The sequence below is a fragment of the Asterias amurensis genome, chromosome 19 (assembly GCF_032118995.1).
Source record: "Asterias amurensis chromosome 19, ASM3211899v1".
NCBI lineage: Eukaryota > Metazoa > Echinodermata > Asteroidea > Forcipulatida > Asteriidae > Asterias > Asterias amurensis.
Genome location: NC_092666.1, coordinates 7,252,332 through 7,268,275, shown reverse-complemented (window position 1 = coordinate 7,268,275; position 15,944 = coordinate 7,252,332). Strand labels below are relative to the sequence as shown.

The 15,944-nt window shown below is 37.3% G+C and overlaps 1 protein-coding gene across 6 annotated transcripts in view; it reads right to left on the bottom strand.

The window, feature by feature from the left end:
• LOC139951264 (roundabout homolog 2-like) overlaps positions 1–15,944 on the bottom strand; it is a 127,106-nt gene that overhangs the window by 51,894 nt on the left and 59,268 nt on the right. For all 6 annotated transcript variants that reach the window (XM_071950060.1, XM_071950061.1, XM_071950062.1 and 3 more), the window contains one exon: positions 6,084–6,223. In XM_071950060.1, the coding sequence (XP_071806161.1) occupies positions 6,084–6,223 (140 nt within the window). The remainder of the gene's footprint in view (positions 1–6,083; positions 6,224–15,944) is intronic.

Genomic DNA, 15,944 nt, shown 5'->3' with positions numbered 1-15,944 from the left:
TAAATTCTACACATTCAGTACAAAAACTATGCACAAGTATTACCATACAGATTCATCAAAATTATCTGTTTACTTTGTTTAAAACAAAGTTCACAACAGTGATTAGTTGTATAATAAACCAAGTAGGTCTTAAGCCTTCATGTTGTTAATGTCTTTCGAATTATTCAGGTTTATCTTTTCCAGTGCTTTGAATTAAAGTTGTACGCATGAATCTTTAATATTTGATCCTTGGGAGTAATTTGGAGAATAATGGGAGTAGGCCTACGTACATGTTGTTAAAGCAACCACAATATCGGTAAACAGTATTGTCCAAATGCCCACACTTGGTGTATCACAACTTATATATAAAATAACAAACCTGTGAAAATTTAGGCTCAATCGGCCATCGGAGTCGGGAGAAAATAACGGGAAAACCCACCCTTCTTACCGCACGTTTCGCCGTGTCATGACATGTGTTTAAAATAAATCCGTATAAATAAATTCTCGATATCGAGAACAGATAATTGTTTTAATGTTTTCTCAAACAGCAAAGCATTTCATGGAATAATATTTAAAGGCAAGTCTTTCACCATTACCTTCTGTAAGCCCTGTAAGTTATTTGTAAATCTGTAAACTTTTAATTTTTTTCCGTTCAGAAAGTGTCCAATGGCTTTAATTGTGTGAGAACTATTCAGGTTTTTCTATTCCAATGCTTTGATTTTAAATTATACGTATACATGTATCTTTAATGTTTGAAACTTGTTTTTCTATTTTTTCTTGGGAGTAATTTGGAGAATATTGGGAGAGTAAGGTAAAAGCAGCGCGATGTGAGGGCATGGTGAATGAGCTGCTTGCAAGATAAGTAGTCCAAGCTGACTCTCAGCGGAATAGCAAACCAGTACTACACATGAAGAAGCAATTTGAGGAAGGATTATGTGGAACCTGTGAAATCAGCAGTGGATGAAAGATAGCATAAGGGGCTTGCAGAGTTGGCGACACTGAGAGAAGTCTCTCAGGTCAGTTTGGACTGTCGTCGGTCGAGAGAGGTAACGTCGGTCGAGAGAGGTAACGCAGACGCCGCCACGCCGTGTGTCATATCAGAACTTGTTTGTTATTCAGCTCCCAAATATATATCAATTGCAGTAGTATTTCAAAAATGCATCAACTTTTTGTGGTTTTTGACTTAAGTGTCCGTAAGTCAACGAACACAAACATCTTGTTTCTTACATTTTAGTCAACATTTGTGGTAGGAGGGTTCCATGGGTTAAAATAATCTTCTTTTTTGAGTTAGTTATGGAACACGTTCCTTTTAAAATGGTTGATACTTGAAGGGTCTGAATAAATGTAGGTTGAACTTTTTTCCCTTGAAGTCTTATCTAAAATGTAAAACCAAATAAGGTTGGGAATTTATTAAGCATGTCAGGTGTATTCTAAACCAGATTTATTTTTATTTTCTTCCAAGCTGCAGAGCTGAAATGAAAGTAAAAATAGCTGGTAGATTGATAAGCCCTTACCTTATGGGACATGCATAAAAAACGAAAAGGTCACGTTATTGGCATAATGAGGTAGGCTGGAGTTTCTCTCACAACAGAGCGACCAATGTTAGAATGCCGTCAAGTGAAATCCACTGGAGTCTCACAGGGGACTGGAGATTTCAGTGCAATATGCACAATGCAATGCACTAGGGAACAATTGACCAGTCTTTCTATAAAGGTGAGTAGCATGCAATGGATGAAGAAGGCTTCATAATGGATCATATTCTAACTAACTCAAGATATCAACATACGTTCCAACAACACTTCTCCAGCTACGTTATTATGTGTATACTAAAAGAAACTTGCTTATTATGCTTCTCACATTTTTTTTCTTTTTCTGCATGCTTTCTAACCCCATTCATGTATTTCCACTTCACTGCTTATGTTTCACTTAGTTACCTGTTCATGTTTGTTGTGTTGTCATTTAGCCTTCGAGAAAGACTCTGCTAGGGTCGAAACGTCAGGCCATTAACTATTTTTTGCTTCTTACAATACAAACAATTGTTTTATAATAATATAATTTTGATATTTTGGTATAACAGTCATCTTACATCTATCTATCTTTGGTCTTTCTGTCTTTGGTTTTGTTTTTGTCCTTGTCCTGCCTAAGTCATTGTATGTCATAGGGAAACCATAAAAGCACCATGCTTCACTTGCTTCCTACATGTTGGCTATGATTGTGTAATGCTGTATGTTAGAATAGAAGAGTACTTGATGTTTTCAAACATTTGTGTTTTTGTTGCTTTGTTCATAATATTATGAGACATTAATTATTCACACACACATACATAATAATATCCTTGTAAATAACCTGTACCTATCTTTATAACTGCCATCGTGAAATAAATGTTTATTGAATGGAATTTAAGGTGTTTGATTATCAATTTACTCATGTACACTCATGTTGCTGTTTATTCAACATAGAAGCAATCCAATGCTAACATCTCATAGACCTTATCGCAAATACCAATGCGCAAGCGCAGACTGTTGAGTGAGGTGCATTGTGGGATAGATATGAATCAAATTTTGCTACCAGCTAGACCACAATGCATCTAATTCCAAGCTTTACGCGCGCGCCCCAGTATTTGCGAAAAGGTCTATAGTGCTTTTATAAGTTCTCCTTCAAATCAATGTACAGTTCATTGTACATGAATAAGGGAATAAATGGGTACATTGGCCGCCATTCACTCATAATATGGCGCGCGCGCGCACTGCAGCACTGCAGCACTGCATTGTAACACCCCTTTCACAGAATGGTTTAGTCCAACCAAAGCGATGCGACAGGTTCAAAATATAAACCTGGGGATTCGCTCCGAGATCTGGTATGTTTTTGTCCTTTTTCTTCACAAATGTTTTCTCAATGGTGTTAAGAGTGTTCATTAGACATAGAGGGTTAAGTTTGTGCCCTTAAAATTTGTGTCATGATTTTTGAAAGTGGTAAATATGGGGCAAATCTGGTGACTTGCTGTCGAAATTATACGTGTTGGACCAGATTGTCATTTGCCGCTCGAGAGAATCTCGTAACCCTCCGGCCTGGTGGCCATCGGGAGGAGGGTTACGTTATCGCAACTACCCTTTACCATGAAGAAAACGCCTTGGTGCCCCTGCCCTTTCAAAAAACAACGCATACATGCCTGAACTGGATACACCTACATTTTTTACAATTTCATGTTCTTTCAAGACACAAACAACAGTATAGATTTAATACACCAGAGGTATGCTGTATTCAAAATATACCAATCAATCACTTAAAGTGCCAAATATTGTCAAAGAGTTGCTTGCTATGCGTCATTCTTTCTTTTCTTAAAGCTTCTGTCTCTGGTTGGCACTGAACATTGATTGTCAATATTGAAGTTTCATTTTGAGCTTCCTGTAGACGGACCCTCAGAGAAGTCCTTGATATTACAAGAGTGTGAGAAGAAAGCTTCTTGTCTGGCTCTTCAATCCCATAAGTGTGTGATTCATTAGGACCTCCTTAGGCCACATCAAAAAAATTACCAGTTAATCGTCCCCTCCCTCATCCTTTTTTTTAGGCCGAATCTTTGTTTTTCTTAATTTATATATTTCATTTTTCGAAAAGATTTCCTGTGTATTTCTCATTACACTTATTAATATTTTTAAGAACTACATGAAGTGAAGACTTTAAACTGGAGAATTGGTGGCCAGTTTGAATTATAATGCTTGGCGGCCACCTTCAAAAAAATTTAAAATTAAAAAAAGACCCTCATCCTCCTCTTTTTGGAAAACCCCAGACGATTAACTACTTTTTTAATTACTTGGCCTTATAGTATTCCTATGTGGCAGCCTTCTTGTAAGACATCTTACAAGACATACCCTAAGAGCTATGTGACTGTCAAGTGCCAGCCAGAGAATGGATGAAGGCAAGATCACTTACAGTGATACAACCATGAGCAGACAGATAGTCAATGTAAAGGCTCAACAAACAAACAACCTGCCATCTTATACACTGTACTGATTTCACTTGATCATCAAATAGGAATATTGTACTTTTTGACTGCTACTGTACAGTGCATGTGTTAATATAAAGATGAGCCAAAACCAGCTTTTTAATTTAAAACAAAATGCTTTGTTTCACCTGTTTATCAAAATAATGCAATTCACAACTCGCATATTTCTACACTTCATAAGAATTTCTTAACAATACATAGCCAAAATATTGACTCATCGTAGTAACGATAAATGCATACTTACTAGCCAGAAAATTAAATAACTTTACGAATTTTATTTTTTTCTTCAGCCCGCTTTTCTGATTCAAAATCCTGGAACCTCCCATTCATGAGATTCAACGGCATGGAGAATTACAAACAAATCAGAACCAGTTTGTACACAAAGCTTTTTGACTTACGTAAAAAAAAGGGGAAGGCTTTTGAATAGCTTTTGGTAAAAAAAAAAATTCTTGAAAAATCCTGTCACATAAGAGTATGATACATCATGGAGGAAGAAAATTACCTCGATGGATACATACTTGCAGTAGTTTGCAGAACTGATATTCCTCCTAACTCCTGATATCTTCATTTTAAATAATATCAAAGAACTACATGTAACCTTAACTTTCATGACAAATCCTACATTATGTTTTCCTTCTGCTTGGCAACAAACCCTCAATCCTTTACTCTCTTTTACAAAAAAATTATCTATCTGGACGACATCACAATAATATCGTCACAATAGGATGTTGAAAACAACATTGTAAATATCGATGTTGGTTTTGAAAATACCAAAACATCATTACAGAGACGATATTCCTTTTATAAAGACAATATATTCAATTATTTCGAGAATATGTTAATTTTCAGACCGCCGTCGCAGGTTTCTCTAAGGATTTCTAACAACCCTCACAGGAAAATCAGATTTGTTTGGGCTGATGCCATTAAACTCAGAGGTTTTTTTTTAACTACGAACCAACGATATATTATCAGCAGTCAAAATTATGTATGTACTCAGTCCTTGTGGAATTCCAAAGCTGATGGTATCAGACCTTGATCTATACTTAGAATTGTTGTAGCATTCTAGGCTAGGCCCGATGATACAAAGATTCATCATTGCACAGCAACTACATATAGCCTTAATGTTAAAGGAACTAGTTACCTTGGATCGGGCGAGTTGGTCTAAGCGTTTGAAACCGATGCGATGTCTCATGCAAAATGTGTAATCGATTTTTCACTATTTTCTCGAACCCAAACTTCTACAGGTTTGTCAGTTTATGTACACGTATATGGTGTATTATATAAAGTGCTTACACTGTCAGCAATCTGTGATGTTCCTTTAAAGGGACACGTTGCCTTGGATCGGGCGAGTTGGTCCATGAAAAGCGTTTGAAACCGATTTGATGTCTCATGCAAAATGTGTTATCAATTTTGCACTATTTTCTCAAACCCAGATAGCCAAACTTCTGCAGGTTTGTCAGTTTATGTATATGATTTATTACATAAAGACCTTACACTGTCAGCAACTGTTCAGCAAAACCAGTTTTGTAATGTTCATTTATTAAAGAGACACTTTGCCTTGGATCGGGTGAGTTGGTCTATGAAAAGCGTTTATAACTGTTTGTTATAAGTGCATGGTTAGAAAGATGTTTTAAAAGTAGAATATAAAGATCCACACAAATATGCCTCGAAATTGCGTGGTTTTCCTTTTACTTTGAGAACTAACACGGTTCGCCATTATATGGAGTCAAAAACTTGACTCTACAAAATGGCGTGCCGTGTTAGTTCACGGAGTAAGGAAACGCATGCAATTTCGAGGCATATTTGTGTGGATCGTTATATTCTACTTTTAAAACATCTTTCTAACATGTGTGTTTTATGACATTTGACAGTTTCAAACGCTTTTCAAGCACCAACTCGCCATGAGAGTGGTCTGGTACCCTTCTCTGTACAATGACACTTACCGTTATCATAGGTTCAGGCTACCCAACTGCTCTACACGTAAGTGTGGTCTGGTACCCTTCTCTGTACAATGACACTTACCGTTATCATAGGTTCAGGCTACCCAACTGCTCTACACATAAGTGTGGTCTGGTACCCATCTCTGTACAATGACACTTACCGTTATCATAGGTTCAGGTTGCCCAACTGCTCTACACATAAGAGTGGTTGGTTCCCCTCTCTGCACAATGACACTCTGCGGATGTTCAGTTATCCGTGGTTTGAAATCTTCTTTTCTGTTGCCCCCTGTTCCTCCAATCACTGTAAAATCAATCAGAAACATTCCATAAAATATAACGATAATCGTTTTTGTTCTGCTCAGAAACATTATTGTTGTAAACACAAATACTTGCTTTATGTACAAAGATATAATAATCTGGGAGGCTAATCATCCTTACTCGCAGCTAAGAGCTGAATTGCGAAGGACGCAACTACAACGTGTTCGAGGAAGCAAGCAAGCTAGGGCATAGCCTTTGGCAGGCAGCCACATCAACCCATTAAGATCTGGGAAATCCTTTGTGGCACACCACTGAACCAGCGCCCAACTCTACTCACATATGGCCCTGGCCAGGTATTGAACCAGGGTCACCTTAGTGAAAGGCGAGCGCTCTACGCACAAGCCAACCATACCCCCTGTACTTTTGTCTTGCTGCCAAAATCCCCTTTGACATGACAGAAATTTAGCTAGTTTGTAAAATTTTACAAAATGTACCATGTGTGAAAGGACAGCAATTTTTTTTACTGTCCGAGTTTACAAAATCTTGTTAAACATTGCTATATTTTACAACCATGCTGATGAAGTTAAGCAAGGGACCACAGTTAAGTTGCTGTCGTGTGAATAGCACGTCGGCAGTAAAAGATCTAGAAATACATATAATGTATATAAAGCAAACTTGACAATAGTCAAACCATGGAGGTTAAAACATGAAGTACAAACAACCCTGCACATGGACAAAGTGTGATTTACCTTCTTTCAGTTTCAACAACACATGTATGTACTTTGAGAGCAAATTGAATGCAAGTGTGAGAATGGTGAAGTGCATATCATGTCCTGATGCTTTCAAAGTCTTATCAATTTAATGGAGAGAATATATTGAGATGTCTTTGACAAGGAGAGTGCTTGTCGGTTAACTTCAAGCTCTATACTTCAGGCAATCCGAGGCCTCGAGCAAGTCTACGCATAAACCCATGAAGTTTATTTTATCAACTTTCGCAGTGCCCTGCAATCATTTCATGATTTTAATATTAGCAGAGTTCTATCGGAGCTATACATATATGGCTTTGACACACCTTGCAAACAATATTACATACAACAATACAGCGGTATCATGAGTTAACAAACTCATTCAATTCGTAGGAAAAATAGAACTTGAAAAAATGCAAAGCCATTGGACACTTAAACAGTATTGTCCAAGTCCAACACTTCGTGTATCACAAATTATATATAAAATAACAAACCTGTGAAAATTTAGGCTCAATTGGTCATCGGAGTCGGGAGAAAATAACGGGAAAACCCACCCTTGTTTCTGCATGTTACGCCGCGTCATGACATGTGTTAACATAAATCCGTAACTCTCGATATCGAGAATTGATATTGTTTTAATGTTTTCTCAAAAAGTAAAGCATTTCATGGAATAATATTTCAAGAGAAGTCTTTCACCATTACCTTCTGTAGACCATGTAAGTTATTTGTAAATCTGTGAACTTTTTTTCTTCTTTTTTCTGTTCTGAAAGTGTCCCAATGGCTTTACCATATATGTATTTAAAATAAACTACAAAAGTAAAAGGTACTGTCCACAACCTTTTTTCCATATTTAATTTTGGGAAGGGGGGGGGGCGGTGACAGTATATGCCTAAAACTTGAAAAGGGTAAAAACCAAAATTAATATTCTTTATCCCGATGCAAATTTAGCATCTCTTATATCGCCGTGGTACCCGCTGCCAAAACATAGGATTCGAACTGCCTCTAGCTACTGGTAGTCCAGTTGGTTAAGACACTGCTCTAGAATTGCATGGGTCGTGGGTTCAAATCCCACCCGAGTAACATGCCTGTGAGATTTTTTTCACAGGACTCGAGAAAGTACTGAGTATACAGTACTAACACACGTCGGTGTATGGGTAAAAACCAAAATTAATATTGAAAAAGTTGATTGATTTCATTTTACCACATCATCAAAAAGAATTTAACAAATTAAAAATCTTCAAATCACCACCCTAGAATCCAAATGGATTGCTCCTGGGTCAAGCAGGACTTTTATTTTCTACAACAAGCAAGCAATAACTGGGCCTATCAACACATATCCAACTGGTTGAAGACCCAACTGGCTGCCTAGATCTGACATGGCCGACAGTGTGCAGGAATATGTCTCTAAAGCTACATACATTATCTATCAACTTTGAATTCATACTAATAACAATAATAATAAGACATTTTTAAAGCGCCTAATGCAAAAGCCTCTAAGGGCATAAAGAGAACAATAAAATAAACAATGAGAGAGAGATACAAGATACAAATAAGCAAATTACAAAAAAGCAGCTTTAAACAAATGAGTTTTCAACAGGGACTTAAAGCATTGTCAAGAATTAGCTTGGCGAATATGCACAGGAAGACTATTCCAAAGAAACGGCGCCTAGATAGATGTACATGTAGGTGTTTAGATTGATGTGGGTGAACATACACAGTGATTTGAGACAGAGTGTGCCAGAGGTTTTGAGTTAAACCCGGTTCATACTTCCTGCGAATGCGAATAAGATACGAATGTTGACTTCACAAATTCACATAACAAATAATTCGCAAGAGGTTGAGTTGTGCTCAACTCTCTTGTAAATATGACGTCAAATTCACATCGCATTCGCAGGAAATATGAACCGACAAATACCGTGGTCTGAAGAAAATCAAGCTTTCAACACAAGTACAGTTTTACGGTACGTAGTGCAACTCAATTCTCGCCCACCATAAAGTCTTGTCCAAGGAGGTATACAGTTACACACTGAAAATGGTTTCCATGCTGGGCATACTATAGGGCCTACATGTAGGCCTTCGTATGCACATCAAATCAAATCTATGGTTTATGGTTTATTTTTTAAAAACATTCAAAAAATTTGTGATCCAACGACCCAATTGCATTATGAAATTACAATTTTAAAAGACATTCAAAGAACACACAAAATATATGATAATCAAACAGTCTTTACAAAAGGTGAAAATTTGCATGTGGGTATCAAGTGGATTTTCTTTTTAAACAAAAAAGTGAAGTACAAGATTGCCAACCCCCATCAATCCCTAAATATTATTATCAATAAAACACTCAAAATACAGCATACTGTAATATAGGACATGGCACACTACAAGCAGTACGTGTACGTGACATGCAAGCAGGCAAGCCCTGGTAAAGAGTATGTGACAAGAGGCAAACCGTCATGACTTGTCTAGCCTTTAAATAAAGGAGTTTTACATTTTCACATCCATAACATGTACTGCATTGTTATTAGTATGTAATTTGCTTATCTGCTTGTTGTAAGATTTGTTGAGTGTTTTCTCTTTGTGTTTTGTATGAAGCTGATTTTTATATTTGTGTACAGCTCTTTGAGGCTTTGCATAAGGCTCTTTATATTAAATGTTCCTTTAATCATTATTATTATGATGAGGACAACACCATGGTTTGGCTTTCTGGTCTTTAAAGGATTTAGGTTCTTAATTTTTTTATTGTGTAACACAAAACTCATTGTCCACAGATTTACATTAAACTTACACTGTTTGGAGATAAAGATGGTAGAAAGCCTTGAAATATTACTTGCTGAGGTGCTGTAGTTTTTGAGAAATTAATAAAACAATGTCACAAAGACTGGTTTTACATGCTAATAATTTTCGTCTCCTGAAACAAAAAATTATTTTCGTGACTTGTTTTACTGATTTCTCGAAAACTACAGCAGCTCATTAAGTAATATTTTTAAGGGAAGCTTTCTACCAGCATTATCTTCAAACCGTGTAAGTTTAATGTAAATCTGTGGACATTGTGTTTTGTGTCCTACATAAAGTACCTAGACCCTTTAAATAAGGAGTTTTACATGTTCACATTCATAACATGTACTGCATGAGGACAATACCATGGCATGACTGGTCTGGCTCAAAGCAGTTGACGTACATTAAATGCATGACAGCATCCCGGGACTTCACAGACCACAGCCTTGACACTTACAGCATATTTTCCGCTTTTTAAAGCTTCTTTCGTATATTTTCTTTTACTCTTTGGTCCGTCGTGGTCAAGATGACCAAAAGGCACACCCTTGAGTCGGAGAGTACTGCGCATGAGTCCAAGGGTCACAATAGTTTGTAATTTATGGCGTGACAAAGTAGCAGAGCAGTCTTGACAATATAAATATAATCTTACACAGGCAGATATTGTTAAGTATTATAAATCTCATCGCTATCAGATGCTTTCTGATTTTAGATACGTAGTGATGAGATTTAAAAGCATTACGTCCAGGATGTATGATTCTACATTCATAAATACCTCAGACAGTTTATCCATTCTGATTGGTCAAGAGGGCATCACGAAGGGGTTGTTTGAATGGATGATATAACACCAGTAAAAAGTATTGAAACATGGGCATGACACGGGAGCTTGCACCTGTGCTTATAAGACAGTTTCTTCATTCCTATTGGTCGAGAGCAACAGCTGGAACAGGTGTGCCACATCACGCAATACGCACAACATGCACAGCAATCTCCTTATAAGGAAATCATTGAATAATTTTAATTTTTGCATTTATTTTACTCTTTGACCAAAAAGTGTTGATGTTTTTTGACTGAAAGGTATTAATGAATGGGAATCAAGTGCATTGAATCAGTTTTCAACTAGTGGTTTAAACCCGTCAAGGCCTGGTTCTTGATAACTTACCTCAACTTCGTCGCGGTAAAATTTTTAAGAACAAGGCCTCGGCAGGTTTAAACCACTAATTGAAAACCTCTTCACCACACATTGATTCCCTTAATCCAAACCATCTGTTAAAATTGTCTTAAATTCTTTTGTCCTCGTTCGATTTTTGCCCGCAAACCTGTAACTTCTGGGATTTCATGTAAATTACTGATAACATTTTTTTTATGAGTCACATCAGTGGTCCATTTGCAGCACAAAATTGGTATAAATTGCAATATTTAAGACCTGGCTCTATTGCTTGTTCACATCATGATGACATGATCTATGGTTGACTTTGATTGGTTTGAACGTTGAACATGGTAATAAGTTATGATTGTTAACGTTCAAGTCCCTCCTCAATACAAACAAATTATTGGCAGAATCTTGACTCCTATGGAAACCGATACTTTGATTATAGTCTGGGCTTGATATTTGCATTTAGTGGTTGCTCTTACTTCACATCTCATCTATCATATTTGTGTATGAATTGACAATAAATCCTTGTCTTTACTTAGCCTGATGTATGATTTATTGCTCTGAATGCATTCTACATAGTACATCCTGATTGCAACATGAACAGTTGCATAGGAACGCCACAACTAAAGGCCCCTAATCAATACTAAGCATCAATAGGATTTGTTATAACAAGGCAAGGTCTGAGCATTGATGGTGAACTGTAGCTTCCACCATGAGTATGGTCACATAATACCAAACATGTAATTTACTCTTTGAAAAAAGGAAGAAAGCAAGGTAAGGTTTGAGCATTGATGGTGAACTGTACAGCTTTCACCATGAGTATGGTCACATAATACCAAACATGTAATACAAAAAGGGGAAGGCAAGGCAATGTTTGAGCATTAATGGTAAACTGTACCTTCCACCATGAGTATGGTCACATGTAATTATAACAAACATGTAATTTACTCTTTTTAATAATAATTTTACTCTTTTTAATAAAAATTTAAAAAAGGGGGGGGGGGGTTGGGGGAGAAGGCAAGGCAAGGTTTGAGTATTAATGGTAAACTGTACCTTCCACCATGAGTATGGCCACATTTAATTATACCAAACATGTACAATGTAAGCCTAAGTAGAAATTTAAAATGTCTTCATATGGTGCCCTTTATTAACCAAGGAGAAAATGCCTTGGTGCCCTTGCCCTTTCAAAAATGAAGCATACAGGCCTAACCTTCATTGTCCATGTACATGTATGCAATAATATCAGGAGAAGATGTACCAAATTTTGACTGCTGATACTTTCGTCAGGTAATATTGCCGATATGTCGACAAATCAATACATCTATAAAGTCAAAATTACCCTACAGAAAAGACCATATCGAATAACCCCTTTGTTGCTATGATAAGTGGCCACATTATAGGGCAGACCATATGCGCGTCTAAACGCGTACATCAAAGAAGTGCGCAGGGTTCCCGGTTTGATTTCTATGGCACACACATGCACACGTACAGGCTCACAGACGCCATGTTGTGGGCAGGTAGTGTGCGATAGTAAGGTCATGTTTTTGATACGATCTATAGGTTTAATAATGGCTCATCCTCGAACAACAGCGGAAAACAGTTATTGTGCAGAGGAAATGGGCGATTAAATAAACAAATAAATGGGGGCAAACAACAAAATAAAATTACTTCATTAAATTGAATAGCTTACATTGTTATCGCTGGTTAGCAGACCCAATGGGTTCTTGGTTTCTATGGTTTCTGCCGCCATGATTGGATTAGGATTTCCAAAAGCTGGTGCCTTGATTTTGGATTTTGTCCAAAGCAACAACAACAAAGCTGTTCTATTACACAGTCCGGCCATCTGTCATGTAAATGGCAAACGCCCCATACAGGAGGATGCCTTCTTTCGTATTGACCCAATTTACCCGAGGTCATCATTAGAATAATCTCGGATGGTCAATGTCACTGTGCGTTATTCAGTGAAGTGCGCATTTTAGGCGACGCGGCGTTTACACACGAAAACCTATTGACCACCAAAATGGCACAGTCGCCACATGTGACGTGTATGCAAGGGGTCATTAGGCCTACACATTGGAGACTGATTTTCTTGCAAGGTACAACTGTACCAATTGTACAAACAATTTGGTTACAATAAAAAAATTGTTGACAAAAATTCAAAACGATTTTAAATTAATACTTAATGTGTGGGTGTCTTCTCCCACAGGGCACAAGTCAAAATCAATTTTAAATAAATTTGTGAATATCGTCTCCATCGCAATTTGTATCATACTTTCAAAACCAAAATCAATATTGTTTAAATTGCCTTCGTCATCATACCATATTCAGGGCTGTATTCTTTGTTTTTGAAAGGGCAAGGGCACCAAGGCATTTTCTCTTTGGTAAAGGGAGCCCTATGAGGGAATTGTAAATTTCTACTGCAGAGCATTTTAAGGGCACCAAGGCAATGACCAGAGGGCATGGAGGCAATCGCCACCGTTGCGTTGCCTGGATGAAGTATTAGGCCTGCATATTAATATCGTTATCTTTGGTGATACCAGTCAGCCAGCACTAATATGTACCCTTTCCTATTTCAAACGCAGTTTCCAGCTTTATGATAACCAAAAGTACAATCCACAACACACTAGACTGACTAGTGCACTTGTAATATATGAATAGTACGCCATAATGCCTCTTTAAGCATTGACTTGCACTAAAAGCGAAAATCAGCGTGAGACCTAGCCACAAAGCTTACAGCAGGCAGCGTGATATTGGCATCTGGCACATTGCTATGACAAAGAGAAACACCTTCAACACAGCATGCACAGCAGTCTATCACAGCCATGCTGCGAAGACTGATGGCAATAACCTAGCCTTACACAATGTAAATTACAACTTACTAGCAGACACATCTAGACCATTCTAGACCACGGATGTCTTTTAAGGCTACTCAGGGTTACTTCACTGAATACACATGACTCTCTCATCAGCGATGTTGTAGACATCCCATACATTTTACAAGCAAACGTTGTTGTGCATCACAAAATCATTTCTTTAAAGGATTTGGGTACTTTTTGTAACAACAAAAACACAATGTCCACAGATTTATATTGACACAGTTTGAAGATAATGATAGTACAAAGCTTACCTTAAAATATTACTTGCTGAGGTGCTTTATTTTTTTGTGAAACGAGTAAAACAATGTTATGAAAATTCGTTTTAAATGCTAAAATTATTTTTGTCTCACTGAGAAAAAAATTATTTCTGTGACTTGTTTTACTCATTTCTCAAAAACTACAGCACCTCAGTAAGTAATTTTTTTTATTTTGAATGAATGCAAATAATATTGAGTAGCAATTGGTGATTTTTCAGTAGCGATTGGGACATTTTGCGCAGCACTTCGCTCTGCTATACAAGGGAAATCGCTCGCTGATTGACCATGTCCAACAATGTCAACATTGAGGCATTTATTTAAGACTACAGTCCAATTTGGCTGTATGAACACTGCACTGATGGGTTCAATATTTCATCTTGGCATTATTTATAAATGGGCAATGTTGAAAAATGATACAATAGTGGTTGTCTAGTGCCAGACTTGAAGGAACCACTTGCGCTATCACCATGTAGCCTTCGGCACACGCTAGATTAACCATCACTTAGCCATTAAGACTTGTTCACACTAGTGTTGACATTGTCTCTCACTAACTAAAGTCAATTCTATACTCAGTGGTATTGCAGCGTCTGAACTACATCATTCTGTACTGACTACTCAACCGCGACTAATTGGTATAATTCAATTATTTCCCAATTATCGGTCCAAGTCATTAAATTAACGAATGCTGTCCAATCCTACTCCTTCATTTTACTCATTAACAACTTGACTCTAACTTACATGCAGATACAATTTACAAGGCTAGAACAAAGAATGTTAATCACTTCCCTAATCTTACAGAAGGATCCTCTTTTCTGTTGAACAGCTGATGAAACAATGACTATAGGGGAAGGAGGTGTTTTCTTTAAGTTATAATTACTTGAATTTTGTTCAAGCCTATGATTATTTCAATCAGAAGACCTCCCCCCCCCCCCCCCCCCAATACTAAAGGCTCGGTCACTCAAGCCACGATAACGAGAAGACACAACTCTTTGATGACAGTTTTAAAACTGTTCTTCCCTACAGCCGATTTCACGAAATGCTAGGATTAATCTGATCTCGAGTTAGGACGAGTAACCTGTCCTAACTTAGGATGGGTTCAATGCGTCCTAACGTCTAAGTATATGGAACTTAACTCATTTGAAGTCCTGAAGATTAATCCTAAGTTAGGAAGAGTTTGGTGAAATCGAAGGCTGGACAACTCCTAGTCAATATGTTGTTACTGTCAAAATATTTAGAATGATGGAATGAGCAATGCAAAAATGAACCTTTCTCCCGCCGTATTTCACCCACCCACCACCTGCCTGGCTTTATGCCTCCCTGTCTGCCTCTATACCTCTATGCCAGGTGTTTATAATGTCTGGGGGTATTTAGGAATTGTAATGTGTTTTGCTAAGAATGGAATAATATTTCTTTATATTGAAGGTAGTGGAAGCACTTAAAGGCAGTGGACACTATTGGTAATTACTCAAAATAATTGTTAGCATAAAAACTTACTTGGTTACAAGCAATGGAGAGCTGTTGATATACAAAACATTGTGAGTCGGCTCCCTCTGACGAACGTATTTTTCAAGAAAGAAGTAATTTTCCACTAAAATGTTTGAATTTGATTTTGAGACCTGAGAATTAGATGCTGAGGTCCCGAAATCAAGCATCTGGAAGCACACAACTTTGTCTTTGACATTTACTAATACTCAGTGTCCAGTGTCTTTAAAAGACTAAATAATGGCATAAAAACTTTATCACATAAGCTTCGATAGCAACACTACTTTATCACTCGGGTGCAAAGAAGGGGACATGTCAAGCACATGTTAGAAGTAGCTACAAAAGCTTAATGCAGTTTTTCTTTAGCTTAAGCTAAGGTGCTACCAAGTACCTTCCTTGTTCTATCCGACCATCAGACTAACATCTGGCTATGCTTTGATACTGTACATGTATTGAAGTGTAGAGAAACTTG